The 27,825-nt window shown below is 45.4% G+C and overlaps 1 protein-coding gene across 2 annotated transcripts in view; it reads left to right on the forward strand.

Annotated features, from left to right (window-relative positions):
• The window catches only part of CACNA1I (calcium voltage-gated channel subunit alpha1 I), a 384,553-nt gene that overhangs the window by 212,629 nt on the left and 144,099 nt on the right, over nt 1–27,825 (forward strand). For both annotated transcript variants that reach the window (XM_084811754.1, XM_084811755.1), the window contains one exon: nt 384–481. In XM_084811754.1, coding sequence (XP_084667880.1) covers nt 384–481 — 98 coding nt within the window. The remainder of the gene's footprint in view (nt 1–383; nt 482–27,825) is intronic.

The raw sequence follows: 27,825 nt of genomic DNA on the forward strand, positions 1-27,825 counted from the left end.
TCATGCTTGGTTGTAAGGGCCCCCAGAGGGGATCCACGCTCTGATCAGCAGCCTGATGCTGTCACCAATATCCCTTCATAGAGATGCAGCCTGAGATGCGTAGTGCTGAATGTCAGTCGTTTGCTTGGTCTCTCCAGCTTCAGCAGGGGATTGGGGGTGCAGCCTCTCACATTATTAACATGCATGGAGCGATTCTTTCTTTCTAATGCTTCCCTACCAGCAAAGTCTCAAGGCAGACCGATGAGGAAGAAATGACACACTGAAGGGATTTTGTGGCATTCTGCCTCTGTTCAACTGCTTCAGTTCCTGTGTCCCTCATTTCCCCTGCTAGTTTCAAGCATCTCTCTCATTTTTCTGTATCTCTCCCATGTCTCCTTTTGCAGGATGGTGGAATATTCTCTGGACCTCCAAAATATTAACTTGTCTGCAATCCGCACTGTGCGAGTCCTGAGACCCCTCAAAGCCATTAACCGGGTGCCTAGTAAGTCTATCTGCCTTCCTTCTTTCTTGCAACCCCTTCCTGCAAACACACACACTTTGCATGCCTTTCTCATGCTGTTTTTTGTAGGGCAAGTTTGCACAGGGTGGGGTGGGGAATTCACCTACTCATCTAGCATCTAGGAAGAATCAGGAGGGCCCTCTCCAAAGAGAAGTGCTTCTTCACCAACATTTTGGAGTTTGTCACCAAATACACAGATAGGGTGGTCTGGCAGACATTATATAGTTTTCCCATTATATACCTTGGACAAAATCTCTCACCCTCTTAAGGGTCAGTAACTGGTTAAAGAACAGGAAGCAGAGAATAGGAATAAGACAATTCTCATAATGATGGGAAGTGAGAAGTGAGGTCTCATTAAGAATCTGTATTGGGACTTGTGCTATTTCATTTTTTTGTACTTGATCACTCATCAGAAGTGAAGAATAAAGAGGTCAGGTTCATAAATGACACCAAGTTACTCAGGATGATGAAACTCCAAGCAGATGGTTAAGAGCTCCAAAAGGATGGCTCAAAACAGGCAACAAAATGGCAAATTAATTTCAATGTCAAAATAAAGTGATATACTTTGGGCAAGAAATCTAAAATCATAGCTTCTAATATGCATTGAAGGGTCAGGCAATGACTAACCAGGAATGAAAACTAGAGGTTGTGGTGAATGGCTCAATGAAAGCGTCATCCCATTACTCAGTGGTGGTAAAGCACATACGTGCACACATGCAAATTCCATGCAAGGGATAATTAGGAAAGGGACTGAAAATATCTTTCATATTGGTCATCATTTCAGAGAGTTTTTGGTTTCCCAGAATAGTCCTATGAGCAGCAGGGAGAATTTGGGAGACAATAGTAAAGCTGTGTTTTGTTTGTTTGTTTGTTTACTAAGGATGCTTTAAAGCTGTTGTGTTTTATGAAACTGGAGCCTTTGGAAATCCATCTAGTGGAGCAAAGGCAGCATTTTAGAGACCTTTGTCTCAGTCGTTCAGTCGTGTCCGACTCTTCGTGACCCCATGGACCATAGCACGCCAGGCCTTCCTGTTCTGCACTCTCTCCCGGAGCGTGCTCAAGTCCATATGCATTGCATTGGTGATGCTATCTAGCCATCTCATCTTCTGCCGTCCCCTTCTCCTTTTGCCTTCAGTCTTTAGAGACCTAGTTCTAGGTTATTGATTCCTGAGCTGTTTATCATTTTGCATTATATTGCATTTAATTCTTGTAAAATATTTGTATTGTAATATATACATTTTAACCGTTCCATGGGATTTTACTTTGTAACTGCTTGTAATTTGCCCAGAACATTAATAATATAAGAAGCACCATGCTGGATCAGACCAAAGGCTTATGTAGTCCAGCAATCTGTTCACACAGTAATCAACCAGATACTTATAGGAAGACCATATTCAGGTCATGAGCCCAATAACTCCTTCCTGTTCATGTTCTCTGGCAACTGGTATTGAGAGGCGTACTGCCTCCGATACTGGAGATAATATATAACCATCATGGCTATTAGCCATTGATAGACTTATCCTCCATGGAATGATGTGTCCTATATTTCTTGGTAATTTCAGTACAGGGGGCTTTCTGTTGGCCCTATTGATGAGCATGCCTTTAAGAAGAGATGGGGCACAGTGGGATGCAACAGGAACAGGCAGAAGTGACAAGGAAGTTGATTGTGCCTAAAGAGTAGTCTGCTAGGAGGCTACCTTTATTGCTGCTGCTGCTACCACTACCCTCCCATGTCTTTGTCACACCATTACAATACTTGCTGTGGGCTTAGCTATTTGCTGTTGCTAAGTTCCAGACCCATCGACAGCCCATCCATGTGGGAGGGAGAGTAGGAAAGCCTACAGCACATCTGAATGGGGCCATAGATCAATGCTAGAGCACATGTTTTGCATGCAGAAGGTCCTAGGTTCCGTCCTTAGCATCTCCGTGTAGGACTGGGAAAAACATGTGCCTGAAAACCTGGAGAGTCATTGCTAGACAGTGTAGGCCGTGCTGAGCTTAGATGGACCAATAGTCTTAAGGCAGCTTCCTATGTTCCTATAGGTGGTAAGCAATGAAGAGCATAGATGGCATCTTTTATAAGCATCACACAATCATAGGGACCATTCCTGGAACCAAACTTGGGATTGCAACATAATGTTGCCCTTTTGGTGAACTCTCTTTCATTCCCCCCCCCCCTTATGCTATTGTGTTTTTAATAAATATGTTACACAGACATCTGTGAAGGATGTTTATTGGTCATGCTGGAAATGTGTGACTATTTTTCACTGTTCGCCTTGGGACTATAATGTTAGGTGTAGAGTTTTTTAAAAACTTGGAAGGGTCCTGTGCATTCCCCACTCCATAAAGTGGTACTAATGTCCCATGTTATGCTTTGAAATCTTGTTCTCTGTATAAAGCTGTTTTCAGAACTTCCACTTTAAAAATAAAATAGCTTTATAAGAGCAGAATAATATGATTTATATTCTTTCCATTAGTTTGGATAACATCAGAACCCCATGGAGGAGCCTATGGCAAAGCCCTATGCCTAGTCGGTTGAATTAAATGTCAGATGTAAACATTCTCCCTGGAAGTCTAATTTACAAGCATTTGGCATGCGTATGGAAAATGGTTTTGCAGCTGCAAATTAGTGCCTTGAGCAAAGAACTGAGAATTTCAAACCATTGCCCTCTTTCCTTGGACTCCGCTGGTGGCACTTGGAGAAGTTATATTGATTGTTTTGGTTTAATTCTCTGTTATAGAAGGTGCATGGGTTTAGGAGGTCTTGCTCAGTAGATCATTAGGAACATAGGAAGCTGCCTTATACTGAGTCAGACCCTGGGTCCCTCTATCCCCGTATTGTCGACACTGACTGGCAGTGGCTCTCCAGGGTTTCAGGCAGGAGTTTTTCCCGCCCTGCCTGGAGAAGCCGGGGATTGAAGTTGGGACCTTCTGCATGCAAGGGAAGTGCTCTGCAACTGAGCCACAGCCCCTCCCATAATTAATGAACATTTTCCCTGGATAGAGTGTTCTGCTCACCAGTCTCTTCCATGGGCTCCCAGCTCCTTTCCCAGCCATTTTGCTCCTTGGAGAGGGACCATAGTTCAATGATAGCAGACATGCTTTGCATGCAGAAGGTCCCACATTCAGTCCCTGTCACCTCAAGTTAAAAGCAACAGGATGCAGGTGATGGGAAAGATGCTTTGTCTGAGCTCCTGGAGAGCCAAAGTGAACACTACTGAGCTAGATGGACAAATAGAGCCAGTGGGTATAGTAGTTAGAGTGTTGGACTGGGACTTGAGAGATTTGAGTTTTAGTCCCCACTCGGCCATGAAGCTCACTGGTTGACTTTGGGCCAGTTACTGAGTCTCAGCCTAACCTACTTCACAAGGTTGTTGCGAGGATAACATGGAGAAGACTATATGAGCTGCCTCAGGTTCCTTGCGAGAGGACCACAAGTGAGATATAAATGTAATAAATAATTAAGATAAGATAAATAAGATAAATAGTCTTCCAATGGGTAGTATCCAATGCTAGTCCTATGTAGAGTAAACTCATTGGAATGAACGAGATGTAACTTAGTCATGACTAACTTAAATCCCATTCATTTCAATGGGCCTACTCTACATAGGACTAATATTGGATACTACCCTATGGTTAGTCCCATTTCATGAGACGTCTACTAGGAGAAATAGCCAAGTTTGTAAGAATAAACATGGAAACGTAAAGATGAAAAATAAGTTGTGAATAATAGTACACATATGCACTAATTAAGAGAAAAGGGATTCCACTGGTCAATAAGAAAGTGGCTTTTTTTAAAGGAAATCAATATAATTCTCCCTCCATCCACAGGAGGAATGGAATGCAGAGCAGATAACTTTCTTGTTTTTCAAGAAACTGTAGCTTTGATAGGATACTGAGAAAATACATTCTTAGGCTAGCTTCTTGATAAGATTACAAGTCTCACAATTCTTTGTGGGGAACCCATGATCATCAATGTGATGTTGTAGTAGCTAGAGTTTTGGACTTAAACCAAGGAGACCTGAGTTCACATCCCAGTTCACCCATTGTGCAGATGTCCTTGACCAGTCATTATCTCTCAGCTTGCCTTACCTTAAATGCTGGGAGGATAAAATTGGGGGAAACCATGTATACCACCCTCAGTTCCTTGGAGGAAGATTGGGACAAAAAGGCAGTAAATAAATTACAATTAAAACCAGAATCTTATAGGCAAGCCTAGTAAAGTGCATTCTTGTGAAAAGAAAGGAAATCTCCACATAATTTTTCCAAGAGATCAAGATGCTAACAAAGTCAAAGCAAACATAGTTCCCATCTTTAAGTGGCAGAGGAAGACTGAGATCATAGAGAAAGATCTAGGAAAGTACAAACCAGTCAGCCTGACTTGATTACTTGACGATGTCTAGGAATAAATCATACAAGAGTCAATTTGTAAGGACCAAGATCATAATGGGTAATTGCTAATAATCCAACATGATTTTGTGTGTGTTTTTAAATGTCAGCGGAACCTTGTTTCCTCTTTTGATCAAGTAAGTGCATTAGCAGGCGGCGAGAAAACTGTTCACATTATATAGCTCATCTCCAGTAAAGCATTTGACATGACATAGTTAGAATCATGATGATGGAAAATGTCGGGCTACGAGGGACTTGCATAGTAAGCTGAGGCCACAATTGAATGAAAAACTGAATTCAGAGTGATAATTTATGGGGTGTGTGTGTGTGCTAAGAAGAACCATGTAGGGTTTCACAGGTCAGTTGGGCCCTCAACATTTTATAAGATAGGATCGGGATCAGTATTCAAAATGAGCTTAGTAAATTAAAATGCTGTGCTGAGCCCCACAAGGTAAAATTACATAGAAACAAATGAACAGAGACACACACAGAAAAGCAAGTTATTGTGTGTGTGTTTTTTAAAAAATGGCCAGTCTCTACCCAGCACTTCCCCCTTCCATCCACTCCATTTCTGGGCAAGTTCAAAGTGTTGGTTATGACCTATATGCCCTAAATAACTTGGAACCAGGGCTATTTGAAAGACTGCATTCTCCCATATGAGCCTGCTCAGATTTTACAATCCTCAGAAGGGGCCCTTCCCTCTGTCCTACCATCGTTGGAGGCACATTCTGGGGGCGTGAGAGAGCACCTTCTCCATGGATGCTTCCAGATTCTGGAATTCTCTGTCAAGAGAGGTCAGGCTGGCTCCATCTTTAACGTCTTTCTGCCAGCAGCATGCAAAGACACTCTTATTCAGAACAGGCTTTTGGCCTTTGAGCTGGCTTGTCAGCTTGCTGAAATAGATTTTAACTAGTGGATGCTGTTTAATTTTACGGATTATTTTTTTTTTAACTGATTTGCTTTGGTCTTGATTCTAGCTTTTTGTTTTATCTTGCAGTGGAAAAGTGGGAAATAAATTCAATAAATAAAATAATAAATAAATACCCACACACACCCTCCCAGCAGCAACGCTAACCCTCTCCCACTCTCTCCCATTACAAAAGGGGACAGGGATATCACTCAACACAGCTCTCCACGAGTAAATCAGTGTTATTCCATGTAGAGAGAAAGGGCTGTCAAGGAGTGGAGGAGGACATGCTTTGCATGTAAAAGGTCCCAGGTTCAATCCTTGGCATCTCTAGGAAGAGTTGGGAAAGAACCCTGCATGAAACCCTGGAGAGATGCCATCAGTTGGTGTAGAACAGGGGTGGACAACTTTGGTAGGTCTGGGAGCCAATTCCCCCCTGAACCAACTGGGGATCACACCCCTTCCTATCAGTGCCACTGCCACAGTTACGGCCTTCCTTGGATTGGCAGTGGCAAAGAAAGCCATTCTTCCTTTAAAACAAGGTGTGGGGAGAGAATATGCCTCGTTTTCAAGCAAAATCACACTCCCAGGTATGTAGGGAACACCTCGTTTTTAAGCAAAATAGCCCCCTTTTTGCTGCCACCACAGCACCACTGAGTTTAAGTGGCAAACCACTGTTTTCTTCACCACCGCCAGTGTGCTGCCAATTTCCAGTGACAGTAGTGGGGCAGTGAGGGCCATGCAAAAGGCTGGGTAGCCGCATGCGCCCCATGAGCCCTGTGTGGCCCACCTCTGGTGTAGACAATATTGAACTAGATGGACCAGGTGTCTGACTAGGTATAAGACAGTTTCCTATATTCCATGTGAAAGACCCTCAGAAAGAAACTGGTAGATCTCCAGGCAATTCCTTTAATTAGAATGGCCAGTTGTGGAATGCTTTTGGGAAATGATTTGGGGTACTGAGTTCTTCTCAACTAATCTGATGCAAGGGGGAAGAGGGAAACTCAGTCCTTCAGAAATAGCATCACAAAATGCTTAAAATGTATTTAAAACAGGTGTATGTAACAAGAAGATGTTTTAAGTCAGTGAGAACATCTGCTGCAAACTTAAGAGAAACTTGCACAACTATTAAAGTCTGCATGCTTCTCAGAAAGCTTGCAGCAGAATTACTTATCACATCTGTAAAATCAAAATGGAGCGTGTGTCTTTATCATGTGTATGAAGTGACCTGGAATGTTAGCTGGTATATCTAATCCCGTCAGAATTAGATGTATCCTGTCCTGTCCCATTGAAGCATAAGAACACAGATGAATACATGAGTCAATCAGAGTTAGGTACGTTATGTCCTCATCCTGCTGGATTGGGAAACACTTCCCAAGGACTTCACGGGGAATCATCATTTTCCAGGACTAATTTTGAGTCCTTAACAATGTGTTGGGATAACAGAATCAAGAATGTCAGCTATAATTCTTTCAGGTACAAGAAAGTGGGGCAATTTTATTGTATTTATTTACTTGATTGGTACTTTGCCTTTCTATCAAGAAAAATGGCATTCAAGGAGACTGTTTATTTATCACATTTGTATCCTGTCATTCCTCTGAAGAGCCCAGCATAATGTATTGTACATCCTAGCTATGTGTGGTGGAGGCTGGTGGCTCCGATGTTAGTGGGGTGGTTAATCCGCTCCGGGTTTCAGTCAGAACCAGTCAGAACTCTAAAGGAGCTATACAAGGTGCTTCCTCACCTTGGATAGCTGCTTTATAGTTCTGTCTGGTTCTGACTGAAACCTGGAGCAGATTCACTGCCCCACTGACATTGGAGCCACCAGCCTCCCCTGACTATGGGCCAGCCTTCCCAACCTGATGCCATCCAGATGTGTTTGACTACAAATCCTGGGAGCTGCTGGGAGCTGTAGTCCAACATGTCTGGAGGGCACCAGGTTGGAGAAAGCTGCTGTATCGCTGCATGGATCGCATTGAGAGCTAGCTGGAAACATGCCGATACATGAAACAGTCTGTGACTGCCTGCCATGTTCTTGACAGACCTCCTGTTTTTGCTGTCCCAGAGAGGCACTGTAGGGTGACTATGTGTCTCACTGCACAGAGGACAGTGCTCTTTGAAGGCGTCCTCCATTTGAAGGGCTGTCCAGTCCGGGTCCAGTTTAAAGACCATGAACCATAAGGAGCAGGGAGAGCCAGCAGGGGCCTTGAAACTGCCGACCAGCAGGGAGCACCTGATCAGCACACTGAACAGGCACACAGGCCGTCACCTGGTCATGGTGGCTGTGTTCAGCTTGTGTAGCGCTGCACTCCAGGTAGACGCCTTGTGGGCTGAAATGCAGTGTAGTAGTAGTAGGGATGTCAGAGAATTCCGCCACGGATCTCAGTGAGGCTGAATGCCAGTGTATTCGGCCCCCTGAACTTCATGGCGGAATGGCCTGCTGCCACCCTGCCACCCCGCGGATCCCCCCCGGGACGACACGAGACTCACCTGGGGCGGATCTTCCGGGTGGCAGCCAGATTTAAGTAGGCTAAACAGGGAATCAAAAAGGGACGCAAATAGTGCCCGCTATGCTATTTGCGTTCCCCTTGATTTTCGCCGTCATAGTCTACGTAACTATTTACGTAGATTAAGACGGCCAAAAAGAAGGAACGCAAATGGCGGCGGCCGTAGCCGCCGCCATTTGCGTACATGTTTTGGTTTTTTTTTTACCCAGAGCCCTCCGCGGCTGGAAATCCGGCTGCGGATGGCTCTGGCCTGGCCGGGCCAGGCCTGGCCGGCTGCTCTGTGGAGCTGCCGCGGAGCACAGCTGGCCATTCGAGGATTCCGGGGGGAGGAATAGAGCGCCTCCCCCCCAGCCAGGATTCCGTTGGGAGGGACGGAACGCCTCCCCCCCACCATCAACATAATCTGCGAAAGGTAAGTAACTTTCGTACATCCCTAAGTAGTAGTGAGCCCTGTTCCTCACTCAGCCACAAAGCTCACTAGGATGTGACCTTGGGCCTCTTGCTATCCCTCAGCCTAACCGGCCTCACAGGGTTGTTGTGAGGATAACTGTGATGTGGAGAAGTGTGTATGCTGTTTTGAGTTCCTTGGAGGAAAGGTGAGATATATAAATTAATATACATGTTTTTCTAAGTAAATATTTGTACTATGCATGAGTGATTTTCCCCATGTGGGGGTGCAATTTTTCCCCTCAACATAGGAGTGGCATTGATGTAGGGAAGCAATTGCAACCCTAAAACTATGCCACTGAAATGGCCTTTGCCATTTTGAAGAGGAATAAGTAAGGAATGATGGGCATGACATCTACTGTCTCCTGCAAGACCTCTCAGTTTCAAATAATCTTAAAATACTCCAGAACTATCCTACATGGGGGGTAGTGGTGGTGGTGGATTGAGATAATGACCTTTTTCCCCTGTGCACATCCTGCTTCCTCTTTTGTCCTCACTTCCACCTCTACTGCTCTGTGTATATGATATATACACATGAGTCAGGCTGCACTGGGAATTGAACCATCAGGACCTGCTGGGACTCAGTGTGAACTGAACATAAAGGCACTCGCTCTATAAAGCAATCCTTGTCTATACACAAACCGCTTTATGGTTTTCTCGGCGTGTCTGGTACAGGCCAGAAAAATAGATTGTTTTTGTTGATGTTCAAATGGTTACTATGGAAGGGAAAAGAATGTAACAGAAATAGGAGCTGTTCTCCTTGATGCTTTAAAACACTGCCTCTCTTCTTTGCACATCCAGGGTTATACGGCACTGTAGTTGCAGCACTGTTGGTATTCCACGGTGCTTATTAACTCCGATCAAATAATGTCAGCAGTGTTTGCACAACTTTGCATCACACAGCAGTTGGTAATGAATGAGTAATTATTAATAATTATTCCTGTGCGGGGTCACACAGAAAGAGAGGGTACCTTTGCCTCCTTAAGGGTAAAATGCAGATTTGCACCCCACATTGAATAAGAAACCTTGTCTCCTCAATTTGTTCAGTAGGTTAAATTTCTTTTTTATTCTTTTAGACATTTCTTTCCTGCCCTTCCTCCAAAGAGTTCATAGTTTGCCACCACCACCACCACCACCACCACTTTATCCCCTCCCCGTTTTATCTCCTCCCCATTTTATCATCACAACAACTTTGTGAGGTAGGTTAGGATGAGAGACAGTGATTGGCCCAAAGTCACCCAATGAGCTTCGTGACCGAGTGACGATTTGATAAACCTGCTCCCCTGGGAATGTGTCCCCCCCCATGTCACAACATTTTGAAAGTTGGTTTATAACATTATTTTGGAAGCAATGTAGCAGAACCTTAGGACTTTCATCAGCACTTTTATAAATTTTTGTAGAACCTCTCCCTGCAAACAACAACAACAACCCAGAATCCTTCACAAGGATCTTTTTTTTTTTTCCCCCATGGCAGCAGTGGCTAGAATAGAAATAGTGAGAAATTGGGCATCAGCAACAGGCTAATCAACTGAGTGTTGTTTGTCAGAGTTTGGCTGATAGCACTCACAGAAGGGTTGACATACATACCATCACAGCACACAAATTAGAGCAGGGTTAGGCAACTTGGTGCCCACCAAATAATTTGGACTACAATTTCCTTCAGCCCCAGCTGTCATGGCCAATGGTCAGGGATTGTGGGATTTGTAGTCCAAAACATCTGGAAGGCACCAGATTGTCTAGACCTGGAATAGTAAAGCAGGATTTATTTTCAGTCACATAGTTTCCATTTCTCTCATCTATCAAGAAAGCCTACCTCCACCCCCTGATTTCATCTGCTTGCTACTCATTCTTCCTTGTGAAATGATTCCTGCACATGATGAAAATGGTTGTGATGTTTATTAGAACAGTACTGGGCAATTACCTGCACTGCCATACTGAAGATTAGATACATTTATAGTAACAGGAGCAAGCCAATGTGAAATGTAGCTTTTGTTATGTTAGCTTATGTTATTAGTATAAAGTTTATAATTATTTGTTAAAATTCAAGAGATGGAGAAAGACAGACAGAGAGAGAGAGAGAGAGAGGGAGAGTTAGATACATATAAAAGCTGGAGGGTTTTCCCAATGGAGGCTGGTGTCTCTGTTGTCCGTGGAGGAGTCAGTCCACTCTGGGTTTTAGTCAGAACTCTAAAGGAGCTATTCAAGGTGTTGGATAGCTCCTTTAGAGTTCTGACTGGTTCTGACTGAAACCTGGAACGGATTCACCACCTCACTGACAATGGACCCACCAGCCTCCACTGTTTTTTTCTCTTTCCATGAAAAATAGTGTACAGGTCTGGGGCTAACCATTAGGTGGAGCGGGGGAGGGGGGGATGTAGTAGAAACTCACAAAAGCTGCCAAAGTATTTATTCCCATGACAAGCAACAAAACAATCCCAACACATTTTACACATTACTACTCTCCATCAGCTAGGGTGGCCACCTATGAATCGCACAAAAAGAGGAAACAGATCACCAAAAAAGAGGACAAAAAAGTATACCAATTTGCATAAAATGAGCATATGCTAATTTATATGTATAGATGCAAATTTAGAAATAAATATTATAATGTAAATAGGAATATAGTACCTCTCACCATAGACTGTGATCAGGAGACCTGGCTGTGTGCCTCGCTCAGTCTGTTATCCAGGTGCTACTGATGGGCAGCTTCAAGGCCCAGCTCTTCCTTCTGTGGTTCTTTCTCTTGAAACTGAACTTGAACTGGACAGCCGTTGAAACAGCAGTCACCTTCACAACAGAGGACCACCCTGTGGCAGTTTCTTCAGAAAGAGGACTGTAAAAGAGGACACATGGCCACTCTACCAACTTGGAAAAGACTACAAGAGTAAATAAAACTTACGTGTTGGGCACCCAAGACAGAAATGATGGAAAAATGTAGTTATGATAGATTTGGCTGAGAAAATAGCTAATGGAAAACAAAAGAAATGCAGAAAAACTCAGATTAAGAGGCAGAGTGTTCCTGTTGTCTGTTTGCCTCTAGAACCTAAGTGACAATTTCCCGAAGGAGACATATGCTCCCTTTTGTTTCCTTCTCTCAAGGGCTGCAGAGGTGGCAGCAACATTTTCTCCTTAAAGGGTGGTACGGCAGCAGCAGTAATATTCAGCCATGGATAAGATGGCTTAGAGTGGCCAGAGGATAAGATTTGGGGCCAAACAAGGGGATTGCCAAAGGGGTATGGAGGTAAATCCTGAAAAGCTGAGGAGAGCTGAAAAAATCCTTAGACTCCTGGGGTACAACTGAGGAGTAATGAAGAAGAAGAAGATGAAGAAGAAAGAGAAATTCTTGGAATACACCAAGCAATGCTTTCTATTAGTTATTTAAGACGGCCATACGATGGATTGCATTGCCAACTATCCATTGGTTAATGCCTAATAGAAATGAATATGGTTCAATTTGTGCTCTTATAATCCACAGATTTCTCAACTGCTTGATGTAAACTAGGACCTGGATATTGTCACATATGTGCTTTTAACTCATGGTCACACTGCATCATGGATTTTGTAATTTTAAAGGTGCATAAACATTGACTTATTCTCATGAAATCACATTTGGTGCACAAGGGCAAAAATATTATGAAAATACAGATACTGTGAGACCACATAATGCTTGCTGACATGTGACAATCATGAAGATTTCCTGGTTCCAGGTGAACATATGGCAAGTTTGTGAAAGCATGCTGGATTTCAGTATGACCATCAGGATTTTTGGAGCATGATCTGGATTTACTGAATATGAAATATTAATCCAAATTGTGCTTTTTCTTTGCAAATTTCACCAAGAAACCTACTGTGTATGTTGCATATATGAAATATGTGTGCACTCTTAGAAATCACATCCACATTTTAAATCATGCAAACGTGTAATTTCAGAAAAGCAATATGCATACCTCCTGGACTAGGGGTGCTGGTGCTGTGTGTATGTGTGTGTGTGTGCGGGGGGATTGCTTAGGAACCAGCATCAACATTTAAGTGCCTACCCTTGTGTGTCATGGACTAGCACCCTGAAGAATCATCCTCAGAGGACTCCAGCCTCTCATCCTCACAAGAGCCTCCAGAGTCAGTAGGAGAAGACTCAGCCATTGAAAAGCATCACAAGGTTTCTATCTCCCCAGGACCCAGTTCTCCAAAGGAACCCCAGGGGGACCTTCCCTGTGTCCAGAGGAGGCTTTATACCATCCTCAAATTCTGAGAATTTGGGCCATGAAGACACAAGCATGCCACAACCACTCCCACATCACTGCAGCCTGAGGCTTCTAAAACAGGCTAGGCCCTTTTAAGGGGCAGAGCCTCAGTAGAGGTAGAAGTGGAGCTACCCAGCCTAGAGGCCAGTAACTTCTTATTTAAGCCTCAGTTGTGCTCTGGTCTTTGTTGGAGCAAGGTGCAGACAATCCTGTATGGCTTTCAGACCCAGTAGCACTTGGAGCTTTCCATAGTGCTGATCTCTTTCTGCCTTGATTCCTGAGAACCAACCTAACCCTGCTCAAGATCTTGATCCCTAACAGAGCCCTGCAAGCCAAGCTACCGCTCAGATCATCATCAGAACTCACAGTCTGAAATGGTGCATTGTGCAGAGCTGAAAATAATCTTTCAGATTTGTAGATGCCACCAATATCAAATTATGAGGCACCCAGGGGATCAGACATCCAGGATTTGTCAAACCCTGACTGCCTATTTCAGAATGAGGATGCTTGAGCTCCATGAACTGCATCTGGAAACTTGCCCAGCATGTATAAAACTTTCCCCCCAAACAGACACATTTATTACCTTTCCAACATTACATTTTCTCATGTCTTTAGGCACGGACTCCCAAGAGTGCCCCTCTGTGTTTAAAATAACGTGCAAGGCAGCCCTGAGGAAGCAACCCTCACTATAAATCTTAAGGTGTTGTCAAAAAGGGAAGTAATGAATGGCTGAAAATGTCTCACGAACCTGTATGTAGAAATTGCTTCTCTGATTCTGAAACATGCAGCCATACCATAGAAACACCACAAATAGTTCTTGGTGTAATTCAGCATTTCTCTGTTTATCTGAATAGGCCGATTCCACACATGGTCACATTTTAGCACCACAGAAGGAAAATGGGACCAGGGGCAGGGATATGTAGACAAATGGGTGGGGCTAGGCAGAGAGCGTCTGACTCTTAGCGCTTAGTATGTATTGATTTGATTTATTTCATTTCTATACCACCCAATAGCCAAAGCCCTCTGGATGGTTCACAACAATCAAAACGATGAAATGCATCATAAAATAACATATAACATGTAAAAGCTTAAAACTACAATATAAAAGTGCAAACCAAAATAAAACCTGGTGACAATGCAGAGATTGAAAATACAATAACAGATTTAAAACAACAGGGCTAAAATATTTTATATTTAGAAGGATGGGACAAAGCCAGTGGGCTGCAATCTGGAATGCAGTTGAGAAGAATCCAAACACAATCCTCATCTCTAAGGGGGGGGGGGGGCACTAGGCAGTGGAGGCTGGTGGCTCCGATGTCAGTGGGGCAGTGAATCCGCTCTGGGCTTTGGTCAGAAAGAGTCAGAACTCTAAAGGAGCTATCCAAAGTGCTGAAGGTTTAGCACCTGGGTAGCTCCTTTAGAGTTCTGACTGAAACGTAGAGCAGATTCGCCATCCCACAGACATCCCAGCCTCCACTGGCACTAGGGACAAGGGGCAAGTTTTAGTCCCCACAGGGACAACCAGTACTACACGTTACATGGCAGCCACAGGTAGTAAAGCCCAAGACAGCCCCTTCTCCTTTGCAAAGTGCCCTTGGTAGGGATGTCAGAGAATTCCACCACGGATCTCAGTGAGGCCGAATGCCAGTGCATTTGGCCCCCCGAAATCTGTGGTGGAACAAAGCCCCCCACCCCCCCACCCCGTGAAAGGCACGCGAAACAGAGCACTTATCTGGTGCCATTCGCGCTGCTTTGTGAATGGCGGCCGTGTCTGCAGCCGCCATTCGCTTCCCCATTTTTGCCGTGATAGGCTACGTAAATACTTACATAGCCTATCATGGCTAACGCAGGGACACCACTTGCATCCCTGCAGAGGCCGTGATAGGCTATGTAAATATTTATGTAGCCTATCAAGGCAAAAAAAAGGGAACGCAAATGGCGGCCGCCGTAGCCGCCGCCATTTGCGCCCCTGTTTTTTTTTGCCGTGATAGGCTACGTAAATATTTACGTAGCCTATCACGGTGAAAGACAGGGGCGCAAATGGCGGCCACTATGCCATTTGAGCCCCTATTTTTTTGCCGTGATAGGCTATGTAAATATTTACATAGCCTATCATGGCAAAAAAACAGGAACGCAAATGGTGGCTGCCGTAGCCGCCGCCATTTGCATCCACAGGCTCTGCATGCCTGCGAATGCACCCAGCCAGCGGCTCTGCGGAGTTGCCGCAGAACGGAGCCAGCTGGGTTAGGATTTCGGGGGGAGGTACAGAGCGCCTCCCCCGCACCACGAATCACCCCCGTTGAAAAGGTAAGTGACTTTTGCACATCCCTAGCCCTTGGTGATTTGCATAGGGTGGCCACATACACATCACCAGAAAAAGAGGAAATGCATCACCAAAAAAGAGATGCAGATTTGCATAAAATCTGCATATGCTAATGTATATGTATAGATGCACGTTTAGAAATAATTACTCTAACTTAAATGTAACACCATACATCTCACCATAGTAGGGAAGGCTGCAGCCAAGTGACTGGTGTGTGCCTGCTCAGACTGGGTGGATGGGGCAACTTCAAGGCTCCTGCTGGCTCTCTCTGCTTGTGGGTCTTTATCTTTAAATTGGACTTGGATGGTACAGCCCTTCAAACTAGGCCACCCTAGTTTTGCACCAGGGCAGGAGAAAGTGAGTGCCTAGCCCAGCAGCCTTGCCCTCTTTCATCCTGAAACTTGTCCCCACTCTTCTTACCCCAGCAGAATTCAAGACCCATGTTTACCAGGAACAGCAGTAGTAAAAGCAGCTATAGGGGAGCAGGAGGGAGGAGTTCCAGATGACAGGTGGTTAGCAGGAAAGTGTTAAGCACTCCCTTTATCCCTCCCCTTCTCTTAGGGCAGCTATGTGTTCTCTTTGACAGAGGATAGTCCTCTGTTTGAAGGGCTGCCAGAGGACTGCCTACCTGGGTGAGAGCCAGGGGGGAGAATTGTTTGCCACACTCCAGGTGAGAGCTGGAATGAGCATGAACTAATGGAAGTAGGTTGAATGGCTAGGAAATAAGCACCTTCTTGTTCTTTATATTGCTTGGTTGGTTGGCAAGCCTGATGCCTTAGTTGTGACCAGTGGCTGGTTATAACCACAACAAGCTACAAACTGTGATTGTGTTGTTTGGTTGGGAGTGACTGCTGGATGAGTGGAGTGTATGTGTTGAATGGTTGAGAGTATGTTTGAATGGTGAATCGGTGCTGAGAGTGTGTGGGTAGTTCTGGTGTGGTAAGGATGTGCTTGGGGAACTTTGACACAGGGACTCAGGGAGGGGGTACCACTATTCCAGTGACTTGGGGCAGAAAGAGGTATGGCAGGAGGAGTGGCTTGGGACATCAAAGTAGAATGGGCCACAGATGTCTACACACTGTTCCCCTTCTACCCCCTTCCTCTAACTCTCATGTGCCTGGTAGCTCATCCACTGAGTCCTCCTGTCCTGTGATGCTTCTATTTAATGCCAGGTCAGTCTGCAGTAAGACCACACTCATTCATGATTTAATCATGGATGAGAAGGCCAACCTGGTGTGTATTACTGAGACTTGGGTGGGTGAGCTGGGCCGGGGGGCGGGGGAGTCACTGTGGTTCATAGAACCTCCATCTCTATCACCAGGAAACCACTCCCCCTTGGACCAGGCCTTGAGGGGCTGCACCTGGCGTTGGGCCATTGAGACAGATTGGGGATGCTGCTGGTGTACCGCCCGCCCTGCTGCCCAGCAGCCTCCCTGGCTGAGCTGGCAGAGGCAGTCTCAAGTGTGGTGTTGAAGGAACCCAGGATGGTGGTTCTGGGTGACTTCAACTTCCATGCTGAGGCTTTCTCTGGAGTTCCAGCTCAGGACTTCATGGCCTCCATGACAACCATGGTACTCTATCAGCTTATCATCGGCCCAACACACGAAGCAGGGCATAACCTTGATTTGTTTTTTGCTCCAAGTTGTGAGTTGGATGGTCTGAAGATTGGAGGAGGTAGGGATGGCGGAGAATTTCTCCCCGAAACTTCGGGGGGCTGAGCGCCAACGTGTTCGGCCCCCCGAACAAGTTTTGGGGAGAAATTCTCTGCACCCCTCCGCCCCCCGCACCCCCCCCCCCGGGACGGGACTTACCTTTGGCGAATGTCCCTCCTGGCGGCGGGTCCAGCTGGCGGTTCGGCGGGTGTTCGTCCGGGGCGGGAGCGGCAGCCGGTCTTTCGACCGGCTGCCGCCGCCGCCATTCCAATCAAAGAAAAAAAAACAACGCCCCCGTGATAGGCTATGTGACGATTAACGTAGCCTATCACGGCTAGATTTGCAAAGTCAGCTGTGATAGGCTACGTAAATCATCACGTAGCCTATCACGGGTGACTTTAAAAAAAAAAAAAAAAGCGCGTACGGATAATGGCGGCCCCCATAGGGAGCCGCCATTCCCGTTCCTTATTTGGTCGCTGTAGTCTACGTAAAGATTACGTAGACTACAGCGAAAATAAGGGCAACGCCTATCACGGGGGCGTGTTTTTTTTTTAACTTTTTAGTTCGCGGCCGGGCGAGGCGAGGCACCTCCTCCCCAGCCTGAATTTCGGCCGGGCGAGGCGGGAAGCCTCCCCCCCGGCCTGAATTTCAGCCGGGCGAGGCGGGAAGCCTCCCCCCCCCTGGCCTGAACTTCGCGGGGGGAGCAGCGAAGCGCCTCCCCCCCACCGTGAACAAGCTTCGAGGACAGGTAAGTGACTTTCGTCCACCCCTAGGAGGAGGGGGTCCATGTAACCCCATTGTCATGATCAGACCATTTCCTGGTGAGGTTTGAACTTACAGTGTTACTTCCCTCCTGCAAGGGTTGGGGACCCATTCAGATGGTCCGCCCCAGGAGACTGATGGAATCCAATGGATTTCTGAATGCTCTTGGGGAATTTCCAGTGGAGAGAGCTGGTGATCCAGCCAAGGCCCTAGTCTCACTGTGGAACAGTGAGCTACAGAGGGCCATTGACTTTATTGCACCTGAGTGCCCTCTCCGGCGTTGTAGAGCCTGCTCTGCTCCTTGGTATACTGGGGAGTGGCGATCAATGAAACAGGCTGAACATTGGCTAGAGCCTAGAGCGCAAATGGCGTAAGACTCAAAGCGAAGATGACTGAGCATGCTCTAGAGCACATAATCTGCCTTTTGCGTAGCGGTGTGGGTAGCAAAGAAGGCTTATTTTGCTGCCTCCATTGCATCCTTGAGTAGCCGTCCAGCAGAACTCTTCCGGGTGGTCCAGGGGTTAACACCCTCCCCAGCAAATGGGGCCCTGGCCCCATCGAGGACCCGTTCTGACCTTTCTGCATCACACTTTGAGGAAAAAATCACTTGTCTCCACAGTGAACTTCACACTGTGGTTATCACAGTTCCAGTTGAGGTTCCTGATGCCACCATCTGCCCAATTTTGTGAGATCAGTTCCAGTTCCTATGGCCTGATGATGTGGATAAGGTGCTTACAGTAATGCGACCAACCACATGCCCCTCTTGGCTGATAAAAGCTAGCTGAGGAGGTATGACTGGATGGGTTCAGGGAATGATAAATGCTTCCCTGTGGGAAGAGGTGGTCCCTGCTATCCTTAAGGAAGCAGTAGTGTGGCCACCCCTGAAGAAGCCCACTCTGGATCCAATGGTAGTAGACAACTGCCGCCCAGTCGCAAATACCCCTTTCCTAGGGAAGGTACTTGAGAGGGCTGTGGTGGAGCAACTGCAGGCACTGTTGGAGGATACTGATTATCTAGACCCATTCCAGTCTTGTTTTTGCTCTCCTCCTGGATCAACTCCATGAGATGGGTATCGGAGGCACTGTGTTACAGTGGTTCCAGTCCTGCCTATGGGCCCGATTTCAGAGAGTAACATCGGGTGACTATTCCTTGGCCCCTTGGCAATTGAGTTATGGGGTGCCGCAGGGCACCATCTTGTCCCCAGTGTTGTTTAACATCTATGTGAAGCTGCTGGGAACAGTCATTAGGGGATTTGGAGCTAAATGCCATCAGTATGCTGATGACATGCAGCTCTATCTCACTGTGAAATCTGAATCAGGAGAGGCTGTGAAGTCCTGGATCAGTGTCTAAACTCAGTAATGGGCTGGATGAGGGCCAAGAAACTGAAGCTGATTCATGGCAAGATGGAAGCCCTGTGGGTGAATGGTTCCTGGGTCCGGGAGATAGGCTCGTTGCCTGTTCTGGATGGGGTTGCACTCCCTTTGAAAAACCAGGTTCATAGTCTGGGGGTACTCCTAGATCCATCATTGTTGCTGGAGGCCCGAGTGGCCACTGTGGCTCAGAGTGCCTTTTACCAGCATTGGCTGGTTTGCCTGCTACAGCCTCTCCTGGACAGGGATAGCTTGGCCGCAGTGGTACAGGTGCTAGTAACCTCACGACTGGATTACTGCAATGCACTCTATGTGGGGCTGCCCTTAAGGCTGCTCTGGAAGCTGGAGCTAGTGCAGAACTCAGCAACTCAGCTGTTGTTGGGAGCTGCCCTTTTCCAGCATGTAACTCCTTTGCTGAGGGAACTGCACTGGCTGCCTATCCACTACAGGGCCAAGTTTAAGATTTTAGTACTAGTGTACAAAGCGCTAAACCACTTGGGACCAGGATACCTGAGAGAGCACCGTCTCCCTAGGGATGGCGGAGAATTCCGCCATGGATTTCAGTGAGGCCGAATGCACTGGCATTCGGCCCCCTGAAATCTGTGGCAGAACGGCCTGCCCCCCCCATGGATTCCCCCCAAGACGAGGCTTACCTGGGGCAGATGTTCCGGACAGCAGTGGCTCCAGCAGCAGCTCTGCCACTGCTGCCAGCGGCAGCGGCTGGTCTTTCGACCGGCTGCCACGGCCGCCATTTGCATCCTGGTCTTTGCCGTGATAGGCTACGTAAATATTTACGTAGCCTATCACGGCAAGCCAAGCAAAAAAAAAAAAAAAGGCATATGCAAATGGCGGTGGCTACGGCAGCTGCCATTTGCGTTCCCTATTTTTCGCCGTTTTAGTCTACGTAAATATTTACGTAGGCCATTACAGCGAAAAAAAGGGGAACAAAGCGCCTGCCCCCCCACCGCGAATCAATCCGCGAAAAGGTAAATGACTTTCGTACATCCCTCCGTCTCCCTTACCAACCTGCCTAGTCACTGAGGTCATTGGAGGGCTTGCTCCTGGTGGCTGCACATGGACCTATGGCCCAGTTGGAGTCCACCAGGAGAAGAGCCTTCAGCGTAGTAGCCCCCTTCCTGTGGAATTCCCTGTCTTTGGAGGTCAGGCAGGCACCAACGTTGTGTTGCTTTCAGCACTTCCTGTTGACGTGGTTATTTCAAGAGGCTTTCCCTGAGTCACCTGCTGCAGTTTATTATGTTCAGAATCTGTTCTTTTAAAATGTTTTAATTGTTTTAATTATGGGTTTTTATTCTTTTATCTTGCTGTTCACCACTCTGAAATTTTTGGTGTGGAGTGGTATATAAATACATACATACATACATACATACATACATTTGAAGGCATCCTCCTCTGGGTCTGGGGAAGCAACAATTTAAGTTTTCCACTATGCCTGAGGGTGGTGCTATGGCAAGGACTTTGAAGGAAACAGTCTGGGAATACTCCTGGATCCATCTCGGTTGCTGGAGGCCCAAGTAGCTACAGCAGCTTGGACTGCCTTCTGCCAGCTTCATCTGGCATGCCAGCTATGGCCTCTCCTGGACAGGGATAGCTTGGCCACAGTGGTACAGGCATTAGCAACCTCAAGGCTAGATTACTGCAACATGCTCTGTGTGGGATTGCCGTTAAGGTTGGTCCAGGAGCTGCACTTACTGCAGAATGCAGCAGCTTTACTGTTGTTGTGACCTACCCCTTTTAACTTCTTTGATGAAGGAACTGTACTGGCTGCCTAATTCCCACAGGGCCAGGTTTGAGGTTGGTCATTGATGTATAAGGCCCTAAACTTGGGACCAGGATGTTTGAGAGAAAGGTATTCTCCCTTATCGGGCTGCCCGGTCACCAAGGTCATCAGTTGAGGTGCTCCTGGTGGTTCCAGATGGACCGGCAGTCCATTTGGCATCCACTTGAAATACAGCCTTCCCTGTATTGGCTATTCATTCTTTACAGAACTCCCTGCATATTAATGTCAGGCAGACACCAATGTTCTTTCATTTTCAGCACCTACTGGAAACATTTTTATTTGAACAAGCCTCCCTGACCAGCCGTGGTTTTGGATAACATAATTTGATTTTAAATATTTTAATTCTGTAATTTGATTCTTTTTTCTCCTTTCTTTTTATTGTTCGCCACTCAGAAATCTTGTCAGATATAGAATGACGTATATACATCCTGCAAATAACCAAACAAACAGACATGGCAGCATCCCCAGACCCAGTCAATTGGCACTCATTGGAGTATTGGGGGGGGGGAATTAAGGGGGAGGCAGGGCAGGCTGTGGTGACCCCTGCCAGGGTGCTGTGTGGCCCTGACAGCTGGCTGAGGATGGCGCATACCATCAGCAGGCCTGCTCTGAAGGCATATAATGCAGCAACCTTGTCTGAAGACAAGTGCTTCTGGGAAGATTGTGTACACCACTTTGAGTTTCATCACAGAACAAAGCATATAAATGTGATAAATGAACAAATAAATAGTTATAATAACCTTGGCACCATAATTATATTCTGCTTTTCTTGGTGGAAAGAACTATACCAGAGGTAGAGGAGCCAAATTAAGCACTCACATTCTTTATGGAAGTGCTCTACCCATCACACAGGGATACACTACAACGTTTAGTTGCAGGGCCACCCTTGTTCTTTCTAAATAGCCTAAAATCTACCAGGTGATTCACTAATGGTAAACTGAAATATGACCTGCTAGAGCAGGAATAAAAAGCAGGCTAAAAAATAAAACATAGTCCTGAACATTTTCACCACTTTCTTCTCTTAGCCACATGCAGCACTAAGTCTGTCTCCAGATCAATTTTTACTTCATGTTTCGGTCCTTACACAAATACTGAGCTTTTGGAGACTATATCTTCAGTATTTCTGATCAAAGAAGCACTTCTGGGTGCAGCTGGAGAAATAATTCTATTTCTTTCATTTGCGTAAGATCATTGTCACGTCAACTGGGAAATGGCATGAGGATTGTGTTTGAAAAATAATGAAGAATTGGAAATGGTCTAAGCTGGGAGCAGGTGTCTAGCTAGACATGGCACAGATTAAGTGATAGAACATTTGGGCCCTTCCCACAACCCTTATTTAATGTCTTCATTAATAATCTTCATGGAGGAGTCAAGCTTGTTAATGACATTCACAGATGATGCTAAAATTGGAAAGAATCACAGATATTAGCAAAGAGAAAAGAACAATATTAAAGAATGTGGAAAGAGTAAGGGAAAACGGTCGGAGAAAAGGAACCATGACCACAGCCAAAAAAAAAGGCCAACCTACTTAAATGCATCACATATTATTGTACGGTATTATTGCTGTAAAGCTGCGCAATATATTCATGAACAGTAGTATATATGTTTTAAAATCAATCAGTAAATGGAAGGTAAATTGGACAAAATGTTAAAGACATTGTATGTTGGTTTGAGATAGGATATTTTAAGTACCTTAAAGAGGGAGGGGAGGTATAGCCCTGAAGGATTAACACACAGCAAGCTGTAGTGTGTCCTATTGGTCAGATGATAGACAGACAGACAGACAGACAGATATTAAGGAGGGAGGAAGAGCAGGGGTTTTGAAGTTGCCCATCAAGAGAGAGCACCTAAAACAGTAGACTGCACAGGGACACAGGTCACCTGGTCACAGTCTTTGTCACGATTGGTGAGATGTATTTTCTGTTGGTCAATGATAACAACAACAACAACAGAAGGGGGTGTGCGCGCCGCGTGCCATAGCACCAAGACTGTGAAACCTAGACACCTGAAACTTGGCATGCATAAACCATCCTGATTTATTCAAGCTTGCTAGGTAGGGGTAGGGGTGATGGGTGGATCCAGGAAGTGGTGAAAGTGTCTTTGTGCAATGGAGTGGTGCCCACTGCCTTGAAGAAAGCAGTGGTGCAGCCACTCCTGAAAATGCCCTCCCTGGATCCAGAGACTTATACCAACTACCACCCAGTCACACTAATACTCCCTTTTTTGGGCAAGGTGATTGAGAGGGTGGTGCCTGTGTCATTGCAGATATTCTTGGTGGAAACAGATTGCCTTGATCCATTTCAGTCTGGGTTCAGGCCTGGTTTCTGGATGGCTTTGGTTGCCCTGATGGATGACTTTTTGCAGGAGAAAGACAGAGGGCATGCAACCCTGTTGATCCTGCTTGATCTCTCAGCAACGTTTGATATCATTGACCATGGTATTCTTCTGGATCATCTCTACAGGTTGGGAGTTGGGGGTCTCCTCTCCTGCTTATGGAGATGGTTCCAGAAAGTGGCTTTGGGTAACTGTGCCTTGGCATCCTAGCAGCTATGCTGTGGGATGCTACAGGATACCATATTGTCCCCAATGCTCTTTTATTATTTATTGTTGTTATTATAGTAATTTTATTATTTACATAATACATAGTGATTTAATACCCAATGTGTAATAACACCAAATATTGCTCACCATGATCAAATTTTAACATCAAAGACAATCAAAAAATAAAAGTGGTCTTAAGAATTTAAACACAATCAGTTTTTATACCAATGCTGACATTAAATCATCCCCAGAAAAGTAAAGGGTTTTAATGATTCTTGAGCTTTTTAATTCCAATAAATAATAAAAAGACTCAATTTTTCTATAAACTGATCCTCTATTAATCTCCCTTCCTTAACTCAGACCGTATTAGTCAGTTTAGCTGTTTTTACTTTTAAACATTTGGCATATTTTAAACATAATCCTAGTGCAGGGGTTTTCTCTATTCATATCTGAATCCTTTCCACTGCAGAACCATGATTTGAATATGGTCCACATGGATGCTATATAATACCACCTAATATAGGGGAATGCTATATTGCTTAAATGATACAGTTGATACAGTACCCTGGCAGTTACCTTAGTTTTTTCCCTACTCACAAGAAAGTTAGTATTAATTTTTGCCATTTAGTAATAAGCAATGTATTAATCCGTAATCGAATCTTCAAAAATAGGAAATCTTGTAGCACATTCATTTTAATAACAGATATATGCCCAGCCCAGGATATTCGCAGGTGTTTCCAGTTTTCAAAATCTCAAGGTGAATCCACTCCGGGTTTCAGCCAGAACCAGTCAGAACTCTAAAGGAGCTATCCAAGGTGAGGAAGCACCTTTCATAGCTCCTTTAGAGTTCTGACTGAAACCTGGAGCGGGACTTGTGTGATGGTCCCCCAGTGAGTAATACATGTTGGCAGCCACAGGCCCCTGGGCCAGGAGCAGTGGTGTAGTGGAGCCAGGGTTCACAGGGTTGCAGCACCAGCACTTTTGATTAGCAGGGATGCTGTTGCCAGTGGAGGCTGCTGGCTCCGAAGCCAGTGGGGCAGTGAATCCGCTCCGGATTTCAGTCAGAACTCCAAAGGAGCTATCCAAGGTGCTTCCTGGCCTTAGATAGCTCCTTTGGAGTTCTGACTGGTTCTGACTGAAACCCGGAGCAGGTGCACTGCCCCACTGACATCAGAGCCACCAGCCTCCATTGGCTGATGTCATCTGCCACCCTGTCTCAGAATTCCCTGCTCCCTCTGAGTTTAGCAGCAATTCTCACAGCAGCTGCGGTGGCTTGATCTTGAATGGGCAATTAAGACCCCTTAGCTTTACAAAAGACCTGCTCATGGTAGAGATGAACACTTCTAGAACTGGTTAGTTGATGTGGATCAGCACAGCCGCCTGGATTTTTGGACTCTTCTTGGGGGCGAGGCTGTAGGGACTGTCATGAGAAGCACCTACAGTTCAAAACGTACCACTATACCATTGGCCAGGGGAGCAAAAGTTATTCAGTGCAGAATTATCTGCACCGTGTCCCTGCCTGTAGCAAATATCTGTAAGTAAGCCCCATTGCATGCATGCGTGGATACATACATAATACATATATATTGATATCGATATATGATCATAGCTGTAGGTGGAAAATGTGTATATAGAAAATGCAAGTGGACTAGGTTGACTCAGTGGCAGCTGGTGCTCATTGGGGCTGGTGGGGCGGAGAGCAGGGGAGAAACTCAATGTTCTACTGAGATGATTGGAGAAGAGCAGGGGAAGGTCTTGTGTGAGACTTGGCAACTGCATGCTGTGCATTGGAGCAAAGGTACCTGGTTGAGGCAGGGGGATTTCTCTGTCACAAGTGGGTGGGGGAGAGGCAGAGGGTCACCATCCTTTTCACCCCAAATATACAGCCACCTCTGAGCTGACTTTATAAAAAATATATGTAAGAATAGGCTTGCAGAATCCTGAAATATTGCAGAGTCTAGCCAATACTGCAAATGTTATCATGCTGTATTATTGTTGATTACTATTATTATTGCAGTACATACACAAGATCAGTAGGGCATGTTAGTTTCACCTGCAAATTTCCACAAGCTCCAGAAAGGTATGTTTTTCCTATTATTAGCCTTGCGTTCTAGGTGCGGGTAACCGAGATTCAGTGAGTCACAGAGTCAGAAATAGAATCACCTTCTCCTGGTGCACAGCCCTGTCCTCGACTCACTAAACCAAAGTAATACAATGAAATTGCTGTGAAACAGCTAGACCTCAGTTTGGTCAGGGGCAAAGGTGACCTCCAGCGTTTCACCTGCCAATCTTTCGGCTGTATTCCACTCCTGCATAGTAGTATGTTGCTTTGTGCCAAATAAATCCCTTGATTTCATCTTCCAGCACAGAAGGAAGTGGATAAATTCTTCTCATGTATTAATGGATGTTGATGGCTTCATTGTTTTGGAGAGTGTATTATGGCAGCCTTCCCCAACCTTGTGGGAAATGGTCATGCTGGCTGGGGATGATGGGAGTTGTAGTTCAACACATCTGAAGAATTCTAGGTTGGAGAAGGCTGGGCAACCAAGCCAGACATCTTTTTGAATGGTGATCAAAGCAGCAGAATTTCCCCCACAAACTGACTTCTCTGTGGCCTCTGTATCCCCTGCTAGAGCAGACTTTCCCAAAAATCCCTGATGGGGAAGGAGTAGGGAAGCAATCCTTTTCAAGGAATTTGAGAAATGGTGTAGCTTGAGATCTTGAGGCGAGGCAGAAATGTGAAAAGAAAAAGGGACTTCAAAGACATTTTTCAGGTTCTTCACAATTATCTTTTTCTATACATAAATACTTTTTTTACGTTATGAGGCTTAGAAACCAATATTTTGTAGTTTTGTTGTTGTTCTCAAGTATCTCAATTTGTGGAGTTCTTGGTGAAGGTATGGACAGCACATAAACAATACAGTGTAGCCCATCTTTATCCTGCGGATATTACAATAAATAATCTTAATAGAATCTGTTTTCATACATTCCCTTGATCGTATACAGGGATCTGTATACCCTACCATTAGGCAGAGTGAGGTGACCACCTCAGGCAACAGATTCTGGGGGTGGGGGTGTGCACTGAGGTGTTGGAGGACAGAGCTTTGTGTGCCATGTACTCTGCCCTGCATACCCTAAGCTAGCGTGAGGAGTGCTGTTACACTCATGAGCAGGAGGGTGCTGTTACACTCATGTCCTACTTGTGGGCTTCCCACAGGCAGCTGGTTGGCCATTGTGTGAACAGAATGCTGGACAAGATGGACCTTTGCTCTGATCCAGCATGGCTCTTATATTCTTATGACACTGTCCCATTGCCAGTGTTGAGATAAGACTCAGCTACCAGTCAAATTGGCTTCTGTATGTGCAATGGGGGGTGGGAGCATCTTGTTCTTTTTTTTTCTCAGGCAGCAGAATTTCTTGGGCCAGTCCTGACCAGGCATACTAAATGTGCAGAGGGGGATTGCACTCAGAGGCCCCACTCCCCATCTTTATATGTTCACCAAGGGTCTGTAAAACCCTTGAGTCCAGAGTCTAAAATTGTCTAATTGCACCACTGAACATGATAACAGACCCACCTTCCATTTCTTTGTCTAAGTCTTTCTCACCATATCCCATGGTAGTGAATTTCAGAAGTTAATAATGCATTGTGTGAAGTATTTGTTTTTTGTCTGTTTAGGGAAAGAAAGAAAAACTTTACTAGGTGACCACAATTTATGAGAGAGGGTGAAAGGTTTCTCTCCCATTACTCTCCACAGCACTTGGGACAAAATGCTCTGTCAATTGTTTTCAGTGAGCTAGTAAAAACAGTACTTTTCAATTACAGGTGATTGGGCCCAGGAACACTTTCAAACACTTTGCTTGATCCAAATTACCCTGAAATCACTGGAAAGACATCAATAGTCTTTTGCTAAGCTTTGGATCTTGCTGCACATTACATGTGGGAATAATACCATTGAAATCAAGTTCCTGGCATTTGTGACTCTTTGCAAGATCAGAACTTCAGTTTAATTTAAACTTATGGCAAGAGAAGGCAACAGAGAATCAGGAATCCAATGGTGTAGCATCTTCTCATATCTAATTGTTATATATTCAAGTCTTTTAAAATACTTTCAGCTTTCAAATGGGATGGGGGGAAGAACCATTGGAACAGTGATACACCCTGGAAGAAGGGAGTTCTGCAAAAAGGCATGAAGTGAGAGAGAGACTGACGCCTGCCTGGGCATTCCGTAAAAGTGATGGAGAGTATTTCTGGCAGAAAACAGTGAAAAAGGTGCCGATAATCTTCTCTGACTGCATAATATTGGGGGATGTTGACCTGGTGTTGAATGGGGTACGGCTACCCTTGAAAGACCAGGTCCGCAGCCTGGGGGTCATTTTGGACTCCCAGCT

Source organism: Heloderma suspectum, chromosome 7 (genome assembly GCF_057233095.1).
Source record: "Heloderma suspectum isolate Gila_16-S chromosome 7, 16-S_ref, whole genome shotgun sequence".
In the NCBI taxonomy this organism is placed as follows: Eukaryota; Metazoa; Chordata; class Lepidosauria; order Squamata; family Helodermatidae; genus Heloderma; species Heloderma suspectum.